The sequence below is a fragment of the Harpegnathos saltator genome, unplaced genomic scaffold, assembly GCF_003227715.2.
Source record: "Harpegnathos saltator strain DR-91 unplaced genomic scaffold, Hsal_v8.6 scaffold708, whole genome shotgun sequence".
Classification (NCBI taxonomy): Eukaryota; Metazoa; Arthropoda; class Insecta; order Hymenoptera; family Formicidae; genus Harpegnathos; species Harpegnathos saltator.
The window spans coordinates 1,586,707-1,610,744 of NW_020230547.1; the positions used below are offsets into that span (position 1 = coordinate 1,586,707).

The 24,038-nt window shown below is 37.9% G+C and overlaps 1 protein-coding gene and 1 pseudogene across 1 annotated transcript; both read left to right on the forward strand.

Annotated features, from left to right (window-relative positions):
* The first annotated feature begins 1,108 nt into the window (after nt 1-1,108).
* LOC105186676 (extensin-2) lies at nt 1,109-2,362 on the forward strand. Its single transcript, XM_011147047.2, has 2 exons — nt 1,109-1,303; nt 1,566-2,362. Exons 1-2 carry the CDS (start codon nt 1,262-1,264, stop codon nt 2,280-2,282), a joined length of 759 nt encoding a protein of 252 aa, XP_011145349.2. The 5' UTR covers nt 1,109-1,261; the 3' UTR covers nt 2,283-2,362.
* A 6,879-nt stretch (nt 2,363-9,241) lies between these two features.
* On the forward strand, nt 9,242-15,178 carry LOC105186703 (BTB/POZ domain-containing protein KCTD9-like; annotated as a pseudogene).
* Nucleotides 15,179-24,038: the final 8,860 nt, after the last annotated feature.

Genomic DNA, 24,038 nt, shown 5'->3' on the forward strand with positions numbered 1-24,038 from the left:
AAACCTCGACTCTCAATTCCCAGTAGAAGCGGAGATATGAACATTTAAATTCAAATTTCAATTAAAATTAACTTAAAATTTAAAAATGTAACCTTCGGTATCTCCTAAATGGCTGAAGATACAGGAACGCGCTTTTGCCTCAATATTGTCCTGTATCAACCCTATTCTCACCATAAATTTCGACTCTCAATTCCCAGTAGAAGCGGAGATATGAACATTTAAATTCAAATTTCAATTAAAATTAACTTAAAATTAAAAAATTTAACCTTCAGTATCTCCTAAACGGCTCAAGATACAGGAACGCGCTTTCGCCTCAATATAGTCCTGTATCAACCCTATTCTCACCATAAATCTCGACTGTCAATTAACAGTAGAAGCGGAGATATGAACATTTAAATTCAAATTTCAATTAAAATTAACTTAAAATTTAAAAATGTAAACAGCATGTGTAACAACATATGTAAACAAGTGTTATAGTTGTTTCATGTCTCCCTTAAAATCATATAACTTTTGTCTGAAACATTTTTTCCTAAAATATTTAGTTTTCGAGAAATTTTTCTGGTCCGGGAATTTTTCCTCACCCTCTATATATTATAAAAAGGTAGTAGATTTAGATACCATCCAAATTTGTCGTTTTTTCATTCCCGTCTTTTCACGATGCTCGCGCGTGTGTTCAATAGAAATTTCATTCATCGATTTCGCGCATTGACCTTACACGGCGATTGGTGTTAAATATTAAGATTTTCGGTATAGTCGTCGAGGATGAGTGAGGCCAATAATGCGCGCGGTCACGCACACTCACACATACACACTCATACGGTCGATCTATCAAGCGCACAATCGTCCAGTTTAATTAAACGAGAAAGAGCATAAGTGGTTCGATTGCGACGGCTTCGTCATTCTTCGCGAGATGTTAATTAATTAATATCGCGCGTCGATCGTACCCTGGACATTACAATTCGCTCGTAAATGCGCTCGGCTCGGCTTAAATTGGATCGACTGCGCCGATGGTCAACGACGTCGTTTGTCATCGTCGATGCCCAACTGCGAGAAGCATCGTGTTCGCATCGTTGCAATTGATAATATATATGATCGCGTTGGCGATTCCGGAGGTCGCCTATAGTAGCGATAGCGATAATTGAGTTTTCTCGCGGAGTGTCATCCATGCGAAGTGACTTCATAAAAATATGGCGCGTTCGCGACGACAGAGTCAGTTGGGTTTCCATTTTGATCCTGCTTAGGATACGTGTGACTTTCCACGATGTATCTCCTCGCGCTCATTCTCGTTCCTGCGATAATATCGGTAAGAGACAAATTGTAAATCTCCGGCAAATTGTAAATCTTTAACAATACGCATAACGTGTCGAAATTGCGTCGAAAGTAAAGAGATAGCGGAGTCGCGTTATTTCGAGTGAACATTGACAATGTAGAATAACCTCAACATACTTTTTTCTTATCCGCGATGCTTTCGTTGTAATAAATGCATCTTGCGTATCGTGCGTAATGTTCACGGGATAATCTCAAAAACGTTCACGGTGACAAATTATGTAAAAAATATTGTGCAGTACGTTATACTGACGGCGAAGGGTTCTATATTGGAAGACATCGACTTTCTGAGAGATGCCGATGTGAAGAGTATGAGTCAACTTTCTGGAAACAAGCACGATTCACTGCCCGCTCACTTTTATGAGCAAATGTATCGTCATGACAGCGAGGATAGGCACGATTTTCCGTTTTATGTCGCTCGCAGACAATACGGCAGCGGGAATAAGTACGATCCACCACCCTATTACTCACGCAGGCAGATCGATAATTACGGCAACGGAAATAAGTACGATCCACCACCGTACTACTCTCGAAGACAGAGTGACGACGGAAGCAAGTACGACCCGCTACCGTACTATTCTCGAAGACAGAATGACGACGGAAGCAAGTACGACCCGCCACCTTATTACTCACGCAGGCAGATTGATAATTACGGCAACGGAAATAAGTACGATCCACCACCGTACTACTCTCGAAGACAGAGTGACGACGGAAGCAAGTACGACCCGCCACCGTACTATTCTCGAAGACAGAATGACGACGGGAGCAAGTACGACCCGCCACCGTACTATTCTCGAAGACAGAGTGACGACGGAAGCAAGTACGATCCGCCACCGTACTATTCTCGAAGACAGAATGACGACGGAAGCAAGTACGACCCGCCACCGTACTACTCTCGAAGACAGAGAGACGGCGGAAGCAAGTACGATCCGCCACCGTACTACTCTCGCAGATAGAATGACGACGACAGCAGGAACAAGTATGCTCCGTTTCATTACTGTTGTCGCAGGCAGGACGATGGATAGGCCAAAGGGAATATATACCATCTGCCACTTTATTATTCTGGGAGTTGGAGCTATGGCAAAGAGAATGAGCATAATTTTATCTTGTTTCCTCGGTACGATTCTCTTTTGAAGTAAATCAGCGAAAGTATTTCTGATTTCAATTAGATTTAAAGTATTTCCGATTCGAATAAAAGGAATTTATCATATTGATAGTCAATCAGTATCCACTGATTTTTAGAGTAGAAATATTTGCACCTTATTCCTTTGTCTTGTACTTTACTGATTCTGGCCATTGAAAATAAGATTCTACTACAAAATTCATAGTTGGTTTCAATATGGTTTGAATACTTTCTTCGCCGATGCAGCTTGAGACGTAGCTGATGGATCAGTTTGGGGATTGCTGTGGATTTGGGGAGGTAAAGCGTTCAGGCCGATTTGAAATCAAGCGTACTACAGTGACGACTGTACATATGTCACATTTGTGTTTGCAAGATTGCTCCACCATTAGTTGACTCTTTTAGGGAAATTTTATTGAGTATCATGCTATACTTATAACTGAACCGTCAGTTCTATAGTGCTTCAGCGAAACTGTACCAATTAAACTTTAGAAAATTCATCTAGCGTTATCTACACTAGAACACTGCAAGGATCCAATCAGGAAGATTGTCGTATGGTCGCATTTACGGTCTGCAACTCGAACTATGGTGAATTCGAAGAATATCATCGACTGTCTGCTCACCCTTCGCCTTATGTTTCCCAATGTAATGGTATCGTCAATCGTCGAACTTCAATGTCAATGAGAACGTCCTGGATGATCAGAATATCGTGGGATACATTTGGAGTATATTTTTGTGAAGATCTATAAAAATTCGAACGCGATACGGAAATTCCTTGCAAAATTTAATTTTGTCAAAGCGTGTTTATTACAATCGCTAGTTAAAATAGACGACACTAAGTAAACCCACGACAGTAAGTAAACCCACGAGGAATACTTATAATCAATATCTAATCAATTGTGAAACTTACTTTGACGGAACTTTTACTAAGGTTAAGTCGTTATTTAAAAATACCAAACACGTGCGGCAGCTGCCGAGAGAAAAGGAGCGATTGTAAGTTCCGATGTCGAGTTTTCGCGTAACAAGTGTTTCGAAACCGAATTTATATTCTCGTATCTTTTTCGCGTGTTTTTGTTAATACAGTGGAAACGTCTCTGTCTTTTATCTTTCTTTGCTCTCTCATTTTCAATAATATCGCACAATATCGTGATATTAAAGGTGCTTGGCTCCCGTAATTATAATTCGCCTTGTCCGATCTTATTTAATCGGTCGCATTTCAAATTGAGAAAGGTCGAAAACGAGCGCATGGTAATCGATCATATACATATGTGTATGTGTGTCTGCGTACATATGTGCCAGGGATATCCCATAATTATTTAATGGCCCTTCATGGCGGCTTATACCGCTTCAAAAAAAATTCAATCAGGTGCATACACGTGATACGAAATTACTTAGTGATCGCCGTCGGCAACGAATGTTTGCACACATTAATAGCAACTATGGTTTCTGCCATGGTAGTCCGCTCTTGTTATATGACGTATTTATTGGAGGTTCGTGGTGATACAACTGTGCATATGATAGAAAGAACTACTCGAATGTTGTCCTCTTGATTAACACGAGTTGCTTTATTACACGAAGGACGCATAAGATTCAAATAAACCAGATTTCTATATTCTTAACTATCGAAAAGATGAACGTAAAGTAAAGATTGTAGTACTAGGCGCCGTAATCAATAAAATAAGAATAGGGCCAAAGCACAGACTTCTGCATAACGCATAATACACAACGCATAAGAGAATCAACCAATCAGAGTTCTTCATTTCCCTCCTCAGGACAGAAGTGAAGAACTCTGATTTGTTGATTCTCTTATGCGTTGTGTATTATGCGTTATGCAGAAGTCTGTGCTCTGGCCCTATTTATCTATATTATATGCAAGACAAGAAATAAAAAGAACCTAGAGAGCCTTTCATTGCGCACATCACGTTCTGTTAACAGCGCCGTTACACTAAGCTACTCAAGCGCACTCTATAGAGCCAAATAACTAATATAAGCTAACTACGAAGAAGAAATAGGCATAAAGAAAGAAAGATCGCGACAACTAAATACTAACTAACGCAATAATTAATATTGCAACAGTATTATCGGGCATGTCGAGTGATAATACCAAACAACTGAACCGGAAAGTTACAGCAGAGATTTACAATGTTTTGACTTATAAGATTCTTACGTATTTCAGGATATCAAAAAGAGAAAGAAAAGCAAGAAAAGGTAATGATATTTTCGAAACGGCAATATAAATATACTTGATTAAAGTTTCGTTAGCATTTAACGTAACAAGTATTTAGTTATTTTTACTTGTATGTTTTACTACTTTGTTCTTTTTAACAAACGAGGTAAATTTGCATACCATAAAAATCCAAGATATAGATATAAAATAATTTCTATTATTTCTAAGCTATAATAAATTAATTAGAATTCAGCGTAAGTATCTCGACATCGAAATGTTGGCGACATCGTGAATCGATAATCAGTAAGTAAGTGTTAGTGCATTTCTGCGCCAGAATCTCCCTCGGATATCAGCTCGTTAACAATTTCCGTTAACGAGCGAGTAATCGCTGGCCTATCAAGCGGTGTTATTAATAAGGATCGTCTCTATGACGAAGGATTTGGATCGCAAGAACCGATCATCGTGTATGGCTCACGTTAACAACCAATGTTGAAATATTACGGGACATGGGTGTGCGATGAATTGTTTCTTCATTCAAAGCAATTCTATGATAGTTGACAAAATTTTAAGAGCGTATTTTCTATTTCATCTAGAAACAAGACAGATATCGTAGACATTGGAGGCGCGAGAATAATTTTTGTTACATATGTGTGTAACATTAATATATAGGTCAATAATATAATAATATAATAGGTCAATACGACAGGTTGTCTGCTTCCATTTGAACGATAATGCAGAGGTTGCCGAAAAGGTCACTTGATCTTGTCAATAATGACATTTGCTCTCAATTATGACGAGCGCAACTGATTTTGCGCCGGAATCGTTTATGACAGGAGCTAGGCTTTATTGAAAATTCCTCATTAGAGGGTAGAATGCTCGTATTCTGAACTCTTTTTATCGAAAAAAAGTGGCTTATGAATTTTCTGATTTGCTGCAAAAATTCCGAAAAGCAAACGCTATTTTTAATAAAAGAGACGTCAAAATACAAGATTATGTACCGAAAACATATCGCTTTATAGTTATCATCGATTAAAACTGCGATCAATAATTTATGTTACGTTTCCGGTTGATTCATATGTTTGTTGAAGCAGTCTATTTAAAGAACTATGGAAGGTATAAGGTTTCTAAATATTCCTGTACCATTTTTTCTAATTTCCAATTCCTATCGAACTTTTCAATGCAAGAAAGAAATTAAAAAATTATGAGAAATAAAAAGATTTGTTGCGCTATTGACTCTATTAATTATTACTCTTATTTATTCTGCTTAATTTCGTGATATTTATTTCTCAGTTTTACTTTTTTAAACATTTTTTTTAATCTAATGAGGGTCGACCGCTATCATAAACAATTACGGTGTAAAATTAGTTATATTCATTATAGCTGGGAACACTGCAAATATCATTATCGACAAGATTAACGAGTGACTTTTTCGATAATCTCTGTATTATTGTCCGAGTGGGGTAGACAATCCGTCGTACTGATCTGTATGTTGATGTTATACCTTACATTTAAATCGACATACTTAAATAAGATTGTTGTCTGCGATTTCCTTGTAGCATTATCCTTCTTTCAAGCGCTCTCAAGTACCATTTTAAGCCGTTCATGTCTCTCAGTTTGGAATTTCAGACTGTTACCAGGGAAACTGCCGCAACATTGATTGACTTCGCCCATCAGATTTCGCTGAGGAGCGAAGGCGAGGGAGTCGATTCACCTGAGCGCGAGGGTTGAACTGGGGCAAATGAGGTGTTAATAAGTTTGCATCGTTTAGTTATTGCTTGTTGTTACAGATTTGAGAGGTACTGAAAATGACGGGATTTCGACGTGTAGATCCTATTAAGTACGGTATGTTGTGTCGCCCTTCATTTGATTACCGGTCAGCTGATGCTGAGCAGACGATATGATGGACCATGCCATCGAAAAATAAAAAAAATATCTTTTTAAAGGTTATTATTATTCAAGAAAAACCTAACGACAAAAAATGTACGTAACATAAGCTTTTACATGTAAAATTTATAAAACTTATCTTCTTAAACAAAAAGGTAAAAAGAGGCGCCAAGTACAAGCGCAACATGTATTGTTATTTTTAGAAATTTCAAATTCAAATTATTTTTTTCAAGGTATATACTACTGTGATAAAAGAATAAGGTGAATTTGTTTATAAAATGAAAAATCTTTATTTATTCTTCCAAATCAATTTCATCGCCTTCAAAGTACTCCCCGTCCGACACAATGCACTTATGCCAAGGTTTTTCCAATCCTCGAAACAGTCAGAGAAGTCTTTTTCCGAGATGGCCTTCAATACTTTCTTCGATTCGGCTTTTATCTCCTCAATCGAGTCGAAACGGTGTCCCCGGAGCAGTCTTTTGAGTTTGTTGTACAGCCAGAAGTCGCACGGTGCTAAATCAGGCGAATACGGTGGTTGTGGAACGATATGGGTCGAATTTTTGGCGAAATGTTCTCGAAGAACCAATGCAGTGTAGGACGGTGCATTATCGTAGTGTAAAAACCAAGAATTGTCTGCCTCTTCCATAATTCTGGACTCTTGAGGCGAATAGTTTCACGCAAACGACGCATAACACTCAAATAATATTCCTTGTTAACAGTTTGATTTCCTTGACGTGGCTTTCATCGGTAGATGTTGATGGTCGTCCGGGGCGCTGTTCGTCTTGAACTCGTTTTCGGCCTTCTTTGAAGTCTTTGTACCACTTGTAAACATTTTTTGCGACATAGGCTTATCACCAAAGGCCTTCTGCAACATCTTCAACGTTTCCGCGGCAGAATATTCATTCCGCAAATAAAATTTAATGCGAATTTTTTGCTCAACAAAATCAGACATAGTAAAAATCGAAAAACTCACTTTTGTATGTTTACAAAAACACGTATAGCTCTGCAGCAATTGAATATATTGACATGAAACTCTGCATAGATGTCAAAGACAGTGCTACCAAACCACAAAAACATAATTTCATGATTTTATAGTACCGGCGAAGTTTAAATGAAAAATTCACCTTATATTTTATCACAGTAGTATGTGTACAATGCATTTCATCGATTCGTTCTGTGAGAAGGGAAATAGAAATCCCTCTTTCTGGCATGATATTGCACGCCATCTCTCAGCGGCCGACCGCCCGACCGTCCAACTTACCGATGACTTTACCGATACTGAAATGGTAACACAAGTAGCGAAAGAGCAAATGTTGCGTCGATAAAGACGTGTGTGAGAAAGCGGGAGAGTATAAAGACTGCCACGTTTATTTAGAGGACTCTTGCTGCACACTAATTATGTGTCTTATTATGCAATAATATTAAATAGATTAATATTATGCAATAATATTAAATAGATTTTGTAAAATAATATGGACACAGGAAAACAATTTTTTACCGTCACATACAGGGTCATTGAAAAGTATTGGACCCCCTAATATCTTCAGTTAGAATGTATTTTGGAGAAAATGTTCAATAGCAAAGTTGTATGGTTTCAAGCGAGGAGTAAGATGATGACCTTGACTTTGACCTTGACCATGTCCTTCAAGGTTATTTCAAGGTCAATCTTATTTTTTTAAATCGAACTCCCAACATTTTATTGCATATTCTTATAGTTTATCTCGAGAGCTTTTCAAAACACTATAATAACATATTTTTTCATTAAGTACTTTTTGAGTTATAAAGGTTTGAAGTTAACAATTTGTTAAGTGGTGTGTGATTCCGGCCAGTTAAGGCAAGAGTGGTGTGTGATTCCGACCAGTTAAGACAAGAGTGGTGTGTGATTCCGACCAGTTAAGGTAAGAGTGGTGTGTGATTCCGACCAGTTAAGGCGAATTTCATTCCAATTGGTCAGCTTGGGCAAAATATTCAATTGTATCAAACAATTCACAACAAATGTTCAAATTGTTGCCCTTCAACAGCCTGGTAATGTACCAATCTGTTATAAACAGCTGAAACCGCATTCCGGAACGTTTCCGGCGGTATTAGTTCTATCTCTCGAGTTATTCTCCCTCTTAAATCATTTAAATCTTGAGGCTTGGTGGCATAAACTTTACTTTTCAAGTAACTAAGAAAAGAAGTCAAGTGGGGTCAAGTCCAGAGACCGAGCTAGCCACTCAATATGACCCCTTCGCCCTATCCACCTGTCCTGAAAGACCTCATTCAAATATTGACGGACAATGACACCATAATAAGGTGGAGCTCCATCCTGTTGGAAATAAATTTCATCCATATTTCCACCAGCTATGTCTCGAATAGCTGGAACAATTTGTTCGCGAAGCATGACTGTGTATACTTGTGCTGTCAAATTGCCTTCAATGAAGAAAGGGCCAACTGGTCTACCATTAAGAATACCAGCCCATATGTTAACTTTTTGTGGATATTGGGTATGATTGTCTCTTTTCCAGTGAGGATTAACGTCACTCCAGTATCTACAATTGTCTATTTACATTTCCAGTCAGTTCAAATGTTGCCTCATCACAGAAAACAATATTATTATGTAATAGAGGATCGTCGACAATTATCTCCATCATAAGATCACAAAATTCGATGCGTCTATCAAAATCGTCTTCGGACAACTCTTGGACCAAATGGAGTTTGTATGGGTGCCATTTATTCAATTTCAGAATTTTACTGACAGATGCATGACCGATTTCGTGTTCTTGTGCAATGCAATTGATGGAAAGGTGAGGACTTTCAACGAAAGACTGTAAAACATCTAATGCCTTATCATTATTTGTTGCTATTTTACGTCTACCAGATCTTGGGCGGCTTTTAACGCTACCAATGTTCTCGAAACGTTGAATAGTACGGATTACAGTACTTTTGGAGATCCTATTATTTTCATTCTGAAAATTTTCATTAAATAATCGTGTTACTGTTTTATACCCTCTTTGTTGATCTCCCCATCCTTGCATCATTAACAGTATTATTCGATCTCTTTCAGAAAGCTCCGCCATTCTTAATTAGAGCAAAGAAGAATTAATCATGTAAGTGATAGGAAATTAATCTAAATAATTAAGTAGAGAAAAATACTAATTATTAAGTGTTGGTCCAACTATCGATTTGTTTATTTCAACCAGCACTAGCAAAAAGCTCGTTGAGCAACTGAAAATCTAATAGATCAATTAATAATATTTACGAAAAAATTCTAGGCTATTGAAAACAAAATGAAGATGTTTGGGACAATCAATTGAAGCGCAATGGCTTCTTTTGTTGCAGAAACAATTGTTGGGGCTGTTCGTTTTCGTTCACGAGGTGACTGCTGCTCGCTAAGAAGAAGACAGCACTGCATCAAAGATTCAAATTAGTGATCCGCATTGTTTGCTCAAGAGCTTGTATTACTATTGGTGCCTGCGAGAGTGAGACACAATAAAGATCGGCCCCGCCAACATTTTCGGGCAGATTCCCGCTAACGCCTTTGGGCATCACGCATTCGAGCAGCTTCTCGCGATCACCTTCGGGCAGTTTTCCGCCATAGCCTACTAGCATAACCGCTTGAAGCCGTACAACTTTGCTATTGGACATTTTTCCAAAATGCATTCTTACTGAGAATATTAGAGGGAGCTGATACTTTTCGATTAATGTATTTTCTTTAAACCAATTAATTGGTCTCATTATTTCGCGCACAAAAGTATTAAGGTTATGATTACTGAAAACTAAATAATATTTTACAAGATATTTTACATTTTGTGTCAAAAAATTGTTAACTTCAAACCTTTATAACTCAAAAAGTACTTAATGAAAAAAATTTTTATTATAGTGTTTTGGAAAGCTCTCGAGATAGGCTATAAGAATATGCAATAAAATGTTGGGGGTTCTATTTAAAAAAATAAGGTTGACCTTGAAATGACCTTGAAGTGCATGGCCAAGGTCAAAATCAAGGTCATCATCTTACTCCCCGCTTGAAACCATACAACTTTGCTATTGGACATTTTCTCCAAAATGCATTCCAACTAAAGATATTAGGGGGGTCTGATACTTTTCGATGACCCTGTATATTGCTGGATTTGTAGTAAGATATTTAAGGAAAGTATTGCATTGCGAAAAATGCGTTAATGCACTAACTTTCGATGACGAAAACGATGAAAACTCTATTTTAATACGGATAAAAAGTTGCGGTAATTTGCAATATCCATCGTCAAGTGTGACGAAAATTTGTCATGAAGCAGAAAAAGTTACTCGTTTCGCATTAGCTGAAAGTGGAGGAAAATTTATGAGAAAACGCTTTACAGAAACTTATCTTACAACTTGCGTTCTTTCGAAATTTACAGAAACTGATCATTTGTTTTTAAATTTAAAACAACATTCACATGATCAAAATCCTTTAGAAAATCATGTTATACATTTGATCAAAGCAATTGCTGCGAAATATATAAAACTTAGATTGTACCATATTGGAAAGTACCATATGGCAGATGTACAAAGCGAAAGACATTTTCGCAATAAATTGACATTGTTCCAAGGACAATAATATTATATTCTTTATTTATAATCAAATAATCTAATTTTACACAGTTGTAATAAAATCTATATGTATTATAATAAATATTGTAATAAGTTTGTGTATTTATCCTTATTTCCATATAAACAGAAATTTAGTTTTAATTGTACACACACAATCACTAAATTTACTTTCTCTCTTAAAATTTTATTTTCATACACTATAATTACAAATAATATCATTATACACAAATCAATTTTCAAATGAAGCACCAAAATGTCGTCGGTCAATATGGCTGACCTCCCTTCCCGCTAATGCCCCTTGCCATAAAGCTGACTTAATGCTCCGTCCAGGAATTTATGTCTATGGAAAGACCTTCATAGCTCTTTCTATATCTATTTCCTAACCTTTACGAGGCAGTTTATATAATGACGTGTGTATGTTGTTTAATTTTAGGGTGTCCATGTTCTTGCTAATGTTATAAATAAGTGGTAAAGTGAGTGAAAATTCATATGAATTTAAAAGAAATTATGGGTAAATATTATTTTATATTATATTGAATATATATATCTTATCACACACACACATACACACAAAATTATTTAATTAAATTAAATTAATATTTGAACCACCTTGTATTTGTTTCATTTCTTATATTTTAATAAATAATGAAATAAAATATGAAAATTATATTAAAATCTTATTAGTATATGTTATTATTTATAAGTATCATTATTTATTTATGAAAATAAAATTTTATTTAATATTTTACCTTAACTGCACTGTACATCCCTGATAGCAAATATGTTCAGAAAACATCCAAGAGATGTCCTGGAGACGTTCTATATCCTTAGGACAACCCTGGAATGTCTCTGGACGTCCACAGGAGATTTATGCTAATCAAATGGATTGCTTCAATCTCTTAAAAATATGCGTTCTAATCATAAATTTTCTTTTTCTTCTTCTATTTCTTCCCCCATTTAAATTCTCATTATTGCATCCATTGGTCTATTCGATGTCAACGGCAAGATGGTCTCACGTATTGTCCATAATAAATTGCATTTGGACCTGTGTTTTATTATTGTTTTGTTATTTGGAAAATAAATATTTGTATTAGAGTATTTTTCGACCATATATCTCTTGGCGATTGAAGTTTCGTTATATTGTTCATATATAATGCTCGTTATTATCGTAATATTTAATGTAATATTTAATGTAATAAGATAGTTTATTCATATTTCATTATGTGTGTTCTTTTTGACAGGTGTTTGTGGTGATTCATTCATTGGACGAATTATTGACAGCAGCTAGTACAAAATTTGAGATAACTGCGGAGAGAATCTTTATACCTCAAGGTGGAGAAATTGATGATATCAAGCTGATAAGGTTAAAAAGTTGTTTATTAATTACTTGTAAACATATTTTATTTGGATATATTTCTTAATATCTGTTATATTTAATTTTCTTTCATCGCAAAAATATTACTTGAGCATATCATATTTGATACTTTACTTTGATCAACAACTATTAAGTAATATTAATAGGTTGTTTCCTTTTTCCTAGAGATGATGACATTTCATGTTTCAAGCAGAGAGGATTTTATACATAAGGATAAAATATGTATCCATAATCAATTAAATAGAAATTCAGAATGGATCACACTAAATATGGGTGGAAAATATTTTATCCCAACCAGGGATATTTTAATAAAGAAAGAACTTATAAATATGCTAGTAAGGTAAGCTGTTTCTGATTATTACTTTTTGTTTATATTGAATAACTTAAATAAGCTTGAAATTAATATTGAATTCAAATAAAAATTGCATATTTCTTGAAGAATCGTTTCATTAAAATTAGGATAAAATATAGAGTTTAATTGTTAAAATTGATGAAATAATAAATGGAGAAGGAGTGAGAAAGAATAATATTTGCTTTGTATTAAAATGATATAATAATAATGTAAAACATTGTACGTAGGATATTTACAGAGCCTGAAGATGCAGAGCATGCAATGCAGCCAAGCGGATGAGATTATCAGGGAGCATATTTAATAGACAGAAGTCCCACTTATTTTGAACCATTATTAAATTACTTCAAACATGGTCAGGTGATGCTCTAATGTTAATGTGGCTAGTACATATTTCTAAATTTCATTTGTTAGTGTGATGCAAGGTGTCTGTTTATCATAACAAAACCAACATTCTGATTTAGGTGTATTGGCAGGTGTATGTTTTTATGACATTGAAGGGGCCATTCGAATTCTCACTACAATGATGGAAAAGGAAGAGTTGTAGAAAGAGGGTCTTATATCTCTAACTCGCAAGGATATACTTAAAGCGATTATGTCGATATCGACTAACGCAGAAGTTGGGTTTCAGGGAGTTGACTTAGTAAGAGCCGATCTTTCGAAGCTAGATCTCAAGAATGTTAATTTCAAGGTACATGTGTAACAGTTTGGTGTCGCATGTATGGCTCCAACTCGCTTAAAGATAACGCTAGTCGGATGGGTTTACATTTATACATTTTTCGATTGCAGCACGCTGTTATGCACCATTAGAGTCTGGTGGGCACTAACTTGTCAGGATGTTGTTTCGAGCGCGTAGATTTATCTCACGCCAATCTGCAAGGTGCGTAACTCGTATGCGTGAAGACGTGCGTGAATTTAGCTGCGGCGAATTTACACTCATGTAATTTCATAGATCTTGGCGGTCTGTCAGCGAATATGGAGGGTATAAATCTGAAGGGTGCTGATCTCGAAGGCAGTAACATGGCTGCCGTAAATCTCCGAGTAGTCACATTAAAAAATGCTAATCTTAGGAATTGCGATTTAAGATCCGCTGTTTTGGCTGGCACTGATTTAGAGGTGCCAATCATATTATTTTACACATGTTGCCTTGCCAGCTTCAGTGTTGACAATCTTCTTTTTTTAATGTTCAGTGACTTATCCGGCTTCGATCTTCAGGACGCGAATTTGCGCGGTGCGAATCTAACAGACGCTGCTTTTGAGCTGATGTTAACGCCACTGCATATGTCTCAAACAATACGATAACAATGAATGTGCTGCGTATATCACTGCAGCTCGTCTTATAATAATGATATTTGAGACAATTTTCAAGAATTCGAAATGTAGTTAGTACTGTAACACAGTGTACTTTTTCATATGCCATGGACATCATGAGAAGTAATCGTTTTAACGTAAGTTATTAACGATTAAGGTTATTATCGACACGAGAGAAAGACAGATAGAGAGAGAGAGAGAGAGAGAGAGAGAGAGAGAGAGAGAGAGAGGGGAGGGGGGAGAGGAGGGAGAAGGAGAAAACTATTTATAATATTTATATTTTTTATTATTATTTTGTCCATAAGATTCGTAAATTGTGGTGATATATAAAACGTGATAATATTTCTGACACGATTTAGCTCGACATTACTTTTCAGTTTTTGTTTCATTATAAAAAGTATTTCAGAGTATTTATAATATATTGAATTATATCTTGTCTTTATTACTTTTGAAGTTTCATGAATTGTCCTAATGTAAATGTTTTATTATTTCATGTTGCAGACCTTATTTCTCGAAACAACCAGGAATATCAAGTTAAAAAAATTAAATTTTTGTACGAAGTTGAGGAAGGTTTAATTTATACAGTGATTAAAAAGTTACTTGGTATTAGAACATTCAGAAAAGTTGGAATATTTTGAACGTAAACACTAATTCGTCGATTATACGTCGACTCTATTATAGACTTTTTCGTTTTAATAACGCGTTTTAATATATTGTATTTTTTGATGTCCTATAAATAAATCATATAAATGTAGAATTTTATTATTCGAAAGTGGCTTTATTATCTTTTTTATATATAATATCAAGATATGCAAAAATGTAGCATTTTCCGTTAGATATATAAACTTTTACAATAGAAAAGGGAAATAAACTTTACCCACTTTGCGGACTACAATGGACTATTTTACAGTTATGGAAGAAAGGCGTATGTGCCTTTTGTTATAATTTTTGAAAGAAAAGTCACGCTAAACAAGTTATAAAATAAAGGTTTAAGAAGGGAGAAACAACAGAATTTATATAATATAAACAAATGTTTATCTAATATAATGGCAGAATTATGTTTAAAATTTATTCGATATGAGGATGAATAAATTTGTATTTAACATTATTCTAATTTCAAAATCCAATTTTTCAATTTGAAAGTAGCCTTTCTTGCAAACAATGCCTTGTTTCTGAGGATTATTCTACAATTCGAATTTTTATTTTTGCACGAGACATCATCCCATCAACGATTGTACCGTTATCGTTTTGTATATATACATATAAACATTCAATATATTTTTTTCTCATATTTGTACTCATTGAATGTTTACAAATACTCCATTACCGCCAATGTTAAATACTTTTGCGATTAAATGTGTCTCCTAGAGATTCTTGGTACTTCGAGGATTCATCAAAGAATATATCCTGCTCACAATGTACTTCACACGTGGATCTTTTCAAAGAGATTACTCTATAATGTAACACAGTGTCGATGCCGAGTCTCATTGAATCAATGTAGAATAATTTAATACATCAGTATATAATATAAGGGAGATAAATTCGTTTGTAACAGAGGAAGCATAACATGCAGCGACATAAGTACGAGCTAAGCGCATATATTGCGTCAAAGGAGCGCGGTATTACGTTGCGCGAATTGCTGATTACCTTGCTCTAGATATCTTGTCTTGTTCCTCTTAATTTAGGAACGGTCGTGAGAAGCGAGAGACTCAGTAATTGCGTAAACAAAAGTTCATAATTGCGACTCGCACTCCCTCCGAGAAGTTCTATTCCGAAGCATCGCGCGACTTTGATGTATGCGTATGCGCGCGCGTGAGTATATATCATCGTGCTTTACTTATTTATTATTTACATAAGTCAAGTTCATGTATATATGTATAATATGAAAGAAAAAAAACGAAGCAAATCGACCAGCGTTACACGAGTAAAGATTTACGTCTCTCTGGATGTATCTTCTTATCAATTCGAAAGTGCCCCGAGGAAGAATCCTGGAGGATGCTCGAGAAATCATTAGAAATTTAAATGCTTAATTAATTCTGTTTAATTAATGTGTTTTTTTTTTTCGGAGTTCTTACAACTTTGAGTCATTGCGAGAAAAATCCTAACAATCCTAACAGAATCTGAAAATTCTGGCTTAATTAATCGACGATAGGAAAAATATGAAACATAAAATGGAAAAAAATTGTCTACACGAGATGCAATTAAATTTCTCAATATACTGTTGAAATGTTACGAATACAAGAAAACGAATACGCGCATGCGATGTAATTTGAAGACTCCTAAAAACGCGGATTCTCTGGCCGAACTTGAGCTTCATCAACTGGAACTTCGGATTTGCAAATTTTTTTTCTCAATTAACATTACCGCAAGCGGTAATTTCGTTATAATGCTATGCGCTATATCGCTGCCATGCGCTGGGCTGGTATAGATTTCACGGTATGCATCATTCTCGAGGATATTTAAGGTGCCCGGATCGTATATCAAACACGTATATCCGCTATGTAAACGCGGTATACTTGAGGAAGTAGTCGGAATCGAACGTACACCTCTGGGCAAACTCGAAGCTTATTGCTTCTCGTTATCCGGTAAACAGCAAACAGGATTGATCTACGGGAGTTTCGGAAAACAAATTTTGTCGGCGGTTTGCGTTAAACTTTATTCACTGTGTAGTTTATAGTGACTTTAATGTTCTCACTATAAAGCATCGGAAATAAGCGTACGATACGTCACGTCACACTCGACGGTTTGTTCGATGTATATTTTATTAGTGTGTGAATTAATTCGGTCCGTTTTTTCTTCCAACAAAGACTTTAGTATGAAAAAACATGAAAAAGTACACTAATCAAAATATTTGCCATCGCTTGCTACTATTTTTTCCCATCTGTCTGGCATCATTGGGCAGTTGTATTCCATGACGGAAAAACGACTCGTCCTTCGAAGCGATCCATTCATTGAGCCATTTCTCTATTTCTTCATAATTGTTGAAGTGCTGGTCCGAAAATCCGTATGCCATCGATCTGAACAAGTGATAATCGGATGGAGCAATGTCTGGTGAATACGGCGGGTGAGGTAAAACGTTCCAAGGCAAATGCTTCCAAGGTGGCCTTCATAATTTTTCCAACGTGTGGCCGAGCGTTATCGTGCTGGAAGATCACTTTGTCGTGTCTCTTTGCATATTCCGGCCGCTTATTCTTCAATGCGTTGTTTAAACGGATCAATTGATGTTGGTAAAGTTCGGCAGTGATGGTTTGGCTGTTTTAATAGTTCATGATACACTACACCCTTCTGGTCCCACCATATACAGAGCATTACTTTCTTGCCGTGAATATTCCGCTTTGGTATCGATGTGGATGGTTTCTCTGGGTCGCTAATGGATTTCCTTCGTTTGGGGTTATCGAAACATATCCACTTTTCATCTCCAGTTACAATACGATGCAAAAAAACCTTTTCTTTTTTGCTTGACAAGCAAGATTTCAGACATGGCTTTTCGCCTCTCGATGTCTCTTTCTTTCAGTTCGTATGGCAGCCATCTTCCTTCTTTGTAAATCTTTCCCATGGCTGCCAAACGCACAGAAATTGTTGATCGATCAACATTCAACAATTGCGCGAGCTCATGTTGCAATTGACACGGATCTTCATCGATTAGCGCCTGCAATTCCTCGTCCTCGAACTTCTTCGGTTGACCTGGACGAGGTTTGTCATCGACACTGAAATTATCACTTTTGAAACGTCGAAACCATTTTCTGCATGATTTATCGGTGGGAGCACTTTCACCCTAAGATTCTACGAGCATTCGATGTGCTTCAGCGGCTGTTTTCTTCAAATGAAAACAGAAAATGAGAACTTCCCGGAAAGGATGCTTTTTTGGCTCGAATTTCGACATTTCCGAATCAGATAAACACGATGTTATTGTTACAAACTTAAACGTTTATCAACTGAATATTATTGCCAAATATCAAAATTAAAAAATAAAACCTTTCGCAGACATTAGAGATTAGAAAATTACATAGTACAGCAATTGACCGCCAGATGGACCGAATTAATTCACACACCTAATAGTTTTTTTTTTTTTATTGGACGCAAAATCTTTCAAAATATTTACGTATAAATCAATTTACGTATCTCAATGCAATTTACGAAATAATATATTTTTTCTCTCTTTTTTTTTTTTTTAATGGAAATCAATGAATAGATGCCACAAAGGTAAAATCGATTGATAATTATTTTCGTGTTATTTTTTTTCTTTTAGTCATTTATTTTTTCGAGTGTCTTGAAATGACAAATGGCTGGAAAGCTTGCAGTCACTCTATTAAATTAATTTCTAGCAATTGTGACAGCATCGCCACAGGGTTGAAATAAATGAATGATTCGCGGCTCATGTTGATGAACTACCGTTTATTAATTTACAGCGGTACTCATTGAGCGTACTTTCAGTGGAAAAATACACACTCGACTAAGTTTTATGTCTTTTCGCTATCTTCTTATTTTCACGATTGTCATCGTTGGTTAGCGAATTAAGTAAAAAACAAATAGTCCGGCCGATAACTTTAGAATGACACCTTACGTATTCTTGATCGAGAATATTCGTGCGTTTTACATCTTATTCATCAACACTATATTTATCAACAGTATACTATCTTCAACGGTTTCGGATAATATTTTCAACTGTCTTTTTTACAAATTGGCAATGTATTTTCTTTTTTTTCCCTATCTGTTTTCCAATAAACAAAAAGTTAAAAGCGAGAAATCATCCCATCCAAAAAAAATAATTTCGGAACAAACGGAATCATCTAAATTTTAGAGGATTTTACTCTTATATATGGCCTCAAGAGGATTCCTCTAAGATTAAGAGGAAAATATTATAAACACATTATTCTTAAAGTTAAAGAAATTATGTTATATGTATAATGCAAACCTTATTGATTTTAATATAAATTTGTTTTTATATACAGATTATTTAATCTTTTTTCAAGAGGATTATTATTTATTCTTACTGTGCTTTATTCTTACTGGTTATACTGGTTAATTTGAAAAAATTATTATAATGTATAGCGGAAAGTAATATATACAGACGTACTTCTGGCTCCAGTTCTACAATAAGTAGGTACGAGTGAAACAAGATCATTATAACAAATAAACTTCCAGTCAATTTTGTTATGGACTTTATAGTTTACAAAAATGTTCATCATAACCAATTATATGAAACATAGTTAAAAGAAAGAATATATTTATTCGACTTCTTGCAATAGATTATAAACTGTATTTGACCAAATATGGGTAAATTATCTTCGTTATATATTACAGTAACATACATACCTTTTTTAAAAAGAGAAAATGGTTATTTTCTCGTTCATGTCTAGAAGTAGCGCATGACTGAACAAAAGAAACCGATATTCAAATCAATATATTCCTCTTCATATAAGAAAATTAATTGATATAAGAGAAAATCCTCTTAAAATAAGAGGAAAACAATTAGAATAATATCTAAATTTTAGATGAATGGTTCACTTTAATCGCTTTATCGAAAGAGGAATCCTTTTTCTATAAAAAGCTTTGCTTAGAATATGAGATTATAGCAAAAATCACTTTACAAAAAAAAATACTTCTTTTTAGGTGTATATTTATCAACAGTATATTATCTTCAGCGGTTTCGGATAATATTCTCAACTGTCTTTTACAAATCAGCAATGCACCTTCTCTTTTTTCTTATCTTTTTTTTCAATAAACAAAGGGTTAAAAGCGAGGAATCTCTATCAGGTTTCTTTACACTGCGCGAGAACGGTCTTTCGAATCAGAAAGCGAACTTTTTAAAGTTGGATGAGGTTTGTACAAATTTCCTCGATCAACCGTTTGTAATCTCCAGCGAGTATTCCGCACTCACCCCTAAATGAAACGTGTGTGGAAAATTCTCTCTCTCTCGAAGAGAAAGAGAAGGAAAGGAAGCCCCGCTCGCAGCTCGAGTTCCAGCGCGATACATTGGGAAGTTAGTACTTAGAAGCGCTCTTATGTCAGCCAGCTGGCCGGAGTCAGCCAGCTAGTAGAACGAGAAGATCACGCGGGGGTTGGTCGGGAGTCGGAAACCTAGGGGTTGCAAGCTACATCGGTCCGCAGTGGTTCCGCGGACAGCGACGACGCCGCTACGCAGTTCGCAGGCTCTCTCGCAGCTTCCTCGCACTCTCTCGCGCCCCGCATCGAGAGACTTTTTCCCGCGTTGATCGAGCCATAATGTCGTGCACCGAGTAGAGACCCGAACGGATGCACGTATCCGGTCGTCGTCGCGCTTCGCGGACTTCAACCACGACGACGAAGCGTTGAAATCGGCATTCCCGCTCATCGCGCGCGCCAAGTTCCCTGCGCTGAGCATGACCGGAAGGGGATTGCGATCGAACGCGGTGGCGAGTTGACGGCCGACCTGGGGTCAAAGTTGGCGACGGATCACGGCGGTGAGTCCTCTCGTTAATTATATCGCGGGAGAAACGCGCGCCGCATCGGACGAGAAGAGAGTAAGCGAGCGGGATCGTCGTCGCGAGTTAGTTATTGCGATAGCAGTTGCTCATGCGATCGGCAGAAAAATCAACCCCCGTGAGGAGGCTGTCGCGAAGAATAAATGCGACGCACATGCGGCAATGCGACGCAATGCGACTTCGCGCGGAACACTAAAACTCGCGCGACTTCCGTCGGGCCGGAAGTGCCCACTCGTCGTGAGACGAAACGTGGCGCGTCGATCTTCAGTGCGCACTTGACCAACGATGCAACGGCGGGAACCGTCGGTAAGAAACCGTCGGGAAATTCGCCGACGATGACGAGCCTGCTATGGGAAGTGCACATTTCGGCAACGGAGCATGCGGACGATCGTGTGACCTTGTGCGCGGCATTCACGCGATGCATTTGCGACGACATTGCGGCGGTCGATGTGCGTTTGAACGACGATTTTAACCTCACCTTTGTCGACGACGAGTTTTTACTTTACCAACGAGATGGTGCCAGTGACGAAGCTCGAGATCGAGCCGACTTGCCGAAAGTACTCCGGGATGTCGCACGACAGGCCGAGAGAACAGCCGACGCCGCAGGAATCGTCGAACAGCTAAACTCATCGGGACAATCCGATCGCGATTGGTATTGTGCGCTCGAACTTCTCGGCGGGCGATTCGAAGCCAATAAAGAGGGCGCTACTCGCGCGCGCGTCGAACGGCCGAGCGAGATCGCGAATTGTTCCCGCCTTGCTCCGCGCGCTCTTGGACCGCGCGATTGTTACTAGCGCGTAGATCGACGAAGCGAAAAGCGTGAGTTTGCCGGACAGCCGAACGATACGAATAATCATCACCGCGGCGCGTTAATTGCCGTTGATAATCCACCCGGAAGAGGCTGTCGGTTATCAATGACTGCAATAACCTCTACGCGCCCAGCAATCGTCGCGAGTCGTGCCCGGATTTGGACCGACGGATAAGAAGAAATAATCTCCCCGTCCTTCCAACACTCGGATACTGGTGAACTTAGTATTTGATTAGGGTAAGTGTATATTTTCTACAAACCGCTCCTCCTGCGTGTTATCTTCCTTTGCTCTTCTCTATTTTTTCCTCTTTCCGATGAAACTGCGATTCATCGGGAGAGTAGCAGAAATTCGACGAAAGGAGATCACGCAACGGCAAAAGCCGTCTTTGTGTGATCCATCCGGATCGATAACTACGCGCGAAAAGATCGATACTGCGATAAGAGAGGGAGTGCGCGTGTGTGATTGTTCGCGTGAGACTGGAAAACGAAAGGAGAAAAAGCTGGAGGAAAGGAGAGAAATTTCTCCCGCGTGACAAACGGAAAGAGATTGGTACGGAATATATTCCGTCCCATCCCTCCCCTCTTTTCCCGTGGGGGAAACATCTGCTAATTATCCCGCTTCGTTACACCGATCCGCGATATCTCGCGATATCGAACTCACGGAGAAGAGTTTAATCAACGGAACACGTCGCGTATCTCGTCCCGGCCGCGACCTCGTTTCCGTCGGCGGGCAATTTTCACCCTTCCGAAATGAGAGAGAATAGATCAAACGAAGCGCCATGAGCGTCGCGCTCACGGCTAATTTTTAGCCGCGAGATTGCACGATGAACGCAGCCGATTTTTCATCCCGTTCCGTTCCGCTTCGTCTCGCTTTATCGCGAAGATCCGCGCTGAAGTTGGGCTTCAGAAATTTCGCGCTCGGAAATTCCCCGTGCCACGATCGCGTCAGTTTTAATGCAATTTGCTGCCGCATTACACGACAGCGAAATGCAATGTCAACGCATGAGGTTTCCTTTGGCGATTAAAAGAACACTCTCTTTCTCCCTCCCCCCCTCTCTCTCTCTCTCTCTCTCTCTCTCGTCCCTCTCTGTCTTTCCTCCTATTTTGTTAAGTACCTTGGCTTGCTTGCTCGCTCGCTCGCTCGCTCGCTCGCTCGGTCACAAGCCCCGTATTTTATATAATTAATTTCTCGTCAGATTACGCGGTCTTCGCAGCTAGAAAAGCACATCAAAAGTCGATACAATCGAATGCCATTAGTGGACTCGAGACTGCATTATCGTGGCGCATACCTTCCCTCCCTCCGTCTCCTCCTTCTCCCTCGCTCATCCCTCTGTTCGGATGCCACGGAAAATTCAACGAGATTCGCAATATTCGCTTCGGTGACTTTCATACATGTTTGTGATTTAATAGTACGGCGAGATAGCGAATTGCGTATCGCGATACGCGCTACTCGCTCGATCGGGTAATGCTCGACAGAGAAGACGTCGCGTGGAAAAGAAGAAATTGAATCGCCCGCTGGGTTAGCGATAATTCACGATTGATAGTACTACAAGCGACGTCGTGCGAACGATAAGAAGAAGTACGTTCGGCCGTATTCGTATGTGCGCGCTCGGCTCGACGCTGTTCGATATAACGTTGACCTAAACTACTTTGGAGTGCGATGTTCTCGGGAGAGCTCGTGCGAAGTTACCCGTTTGAACTTTGCGTCGTCGAGGCGGCGCAATCTGACCGGGGGAAAAGAAGGGAGAAATTCGCTCGTATCTTCTTCTACGTGCTTCTTTTGTATGTTTTAACCATTTCATCGGGACAATGCGCAAACATATTACATAAACAGACGGGCGAGCGATCGTCGATTTATTCGGAAATAACGACACGGGAATTGGCAGTGTGCACGTCGGGCCTCGGGTTAATTGCATTGTTATTCATTCGGTTAATTCCAGGCATGGAGAAAGTCGAGGAAAGGTAAAAAAGCGTGTATCTCGACGTCGAGAGACTCGTGCGTTGTGTAAAAAGTATTGCACTTCAATTTATTTCCTTTTTCCATTCTCTCTCCCCTTCTCTATTTCCTATATGGAAATAACGAGTTTTCTCTTTTTTTTCGACCAATATTTCCATTACGTGGCTTTGTCATTCAATACGGAGGGTAATTAAAATTTTACGAAAGGCACGAGTTCCATAATAAAGAAGCGATTAAATTCTCCGATAGAGCGTGATAATTAATCTCTTGTGCACAGTTTCTGTCGACGCTAGAACGATGAAGAAGCGAAGAAGGGGGGAAGGGATATAAAAAATCTTTAATTAATATTCGAACTGCGGCAGATAAGGTATTATGCATAGCAGCATTTAGCGCGTTACTTAAGACGAAGCGACGCGATATGCAAATGCTCTCCGCGGTATCTGATGCGCTGCGTTAAGGGTGTATTTTTAAAAGCCAAGAATAGAACAGTGTCTGTGGATAAGTGCGTGCACACTGTTGATTTTCGAGGTTACACTTTCCGATACTTTACACAGCAGAAAACAAATACGCGACAACAGCGAATGTGTGCCGATATTCAAGCGTTACGATAAATAGCCGTATGTGCTCTTTGCTGTCGTCGATTCTAACGTATCACTCGGAGAGAATTATCTTTTCTTACTTTCCCTTGTATCACTCGGAGAGAATTATCTT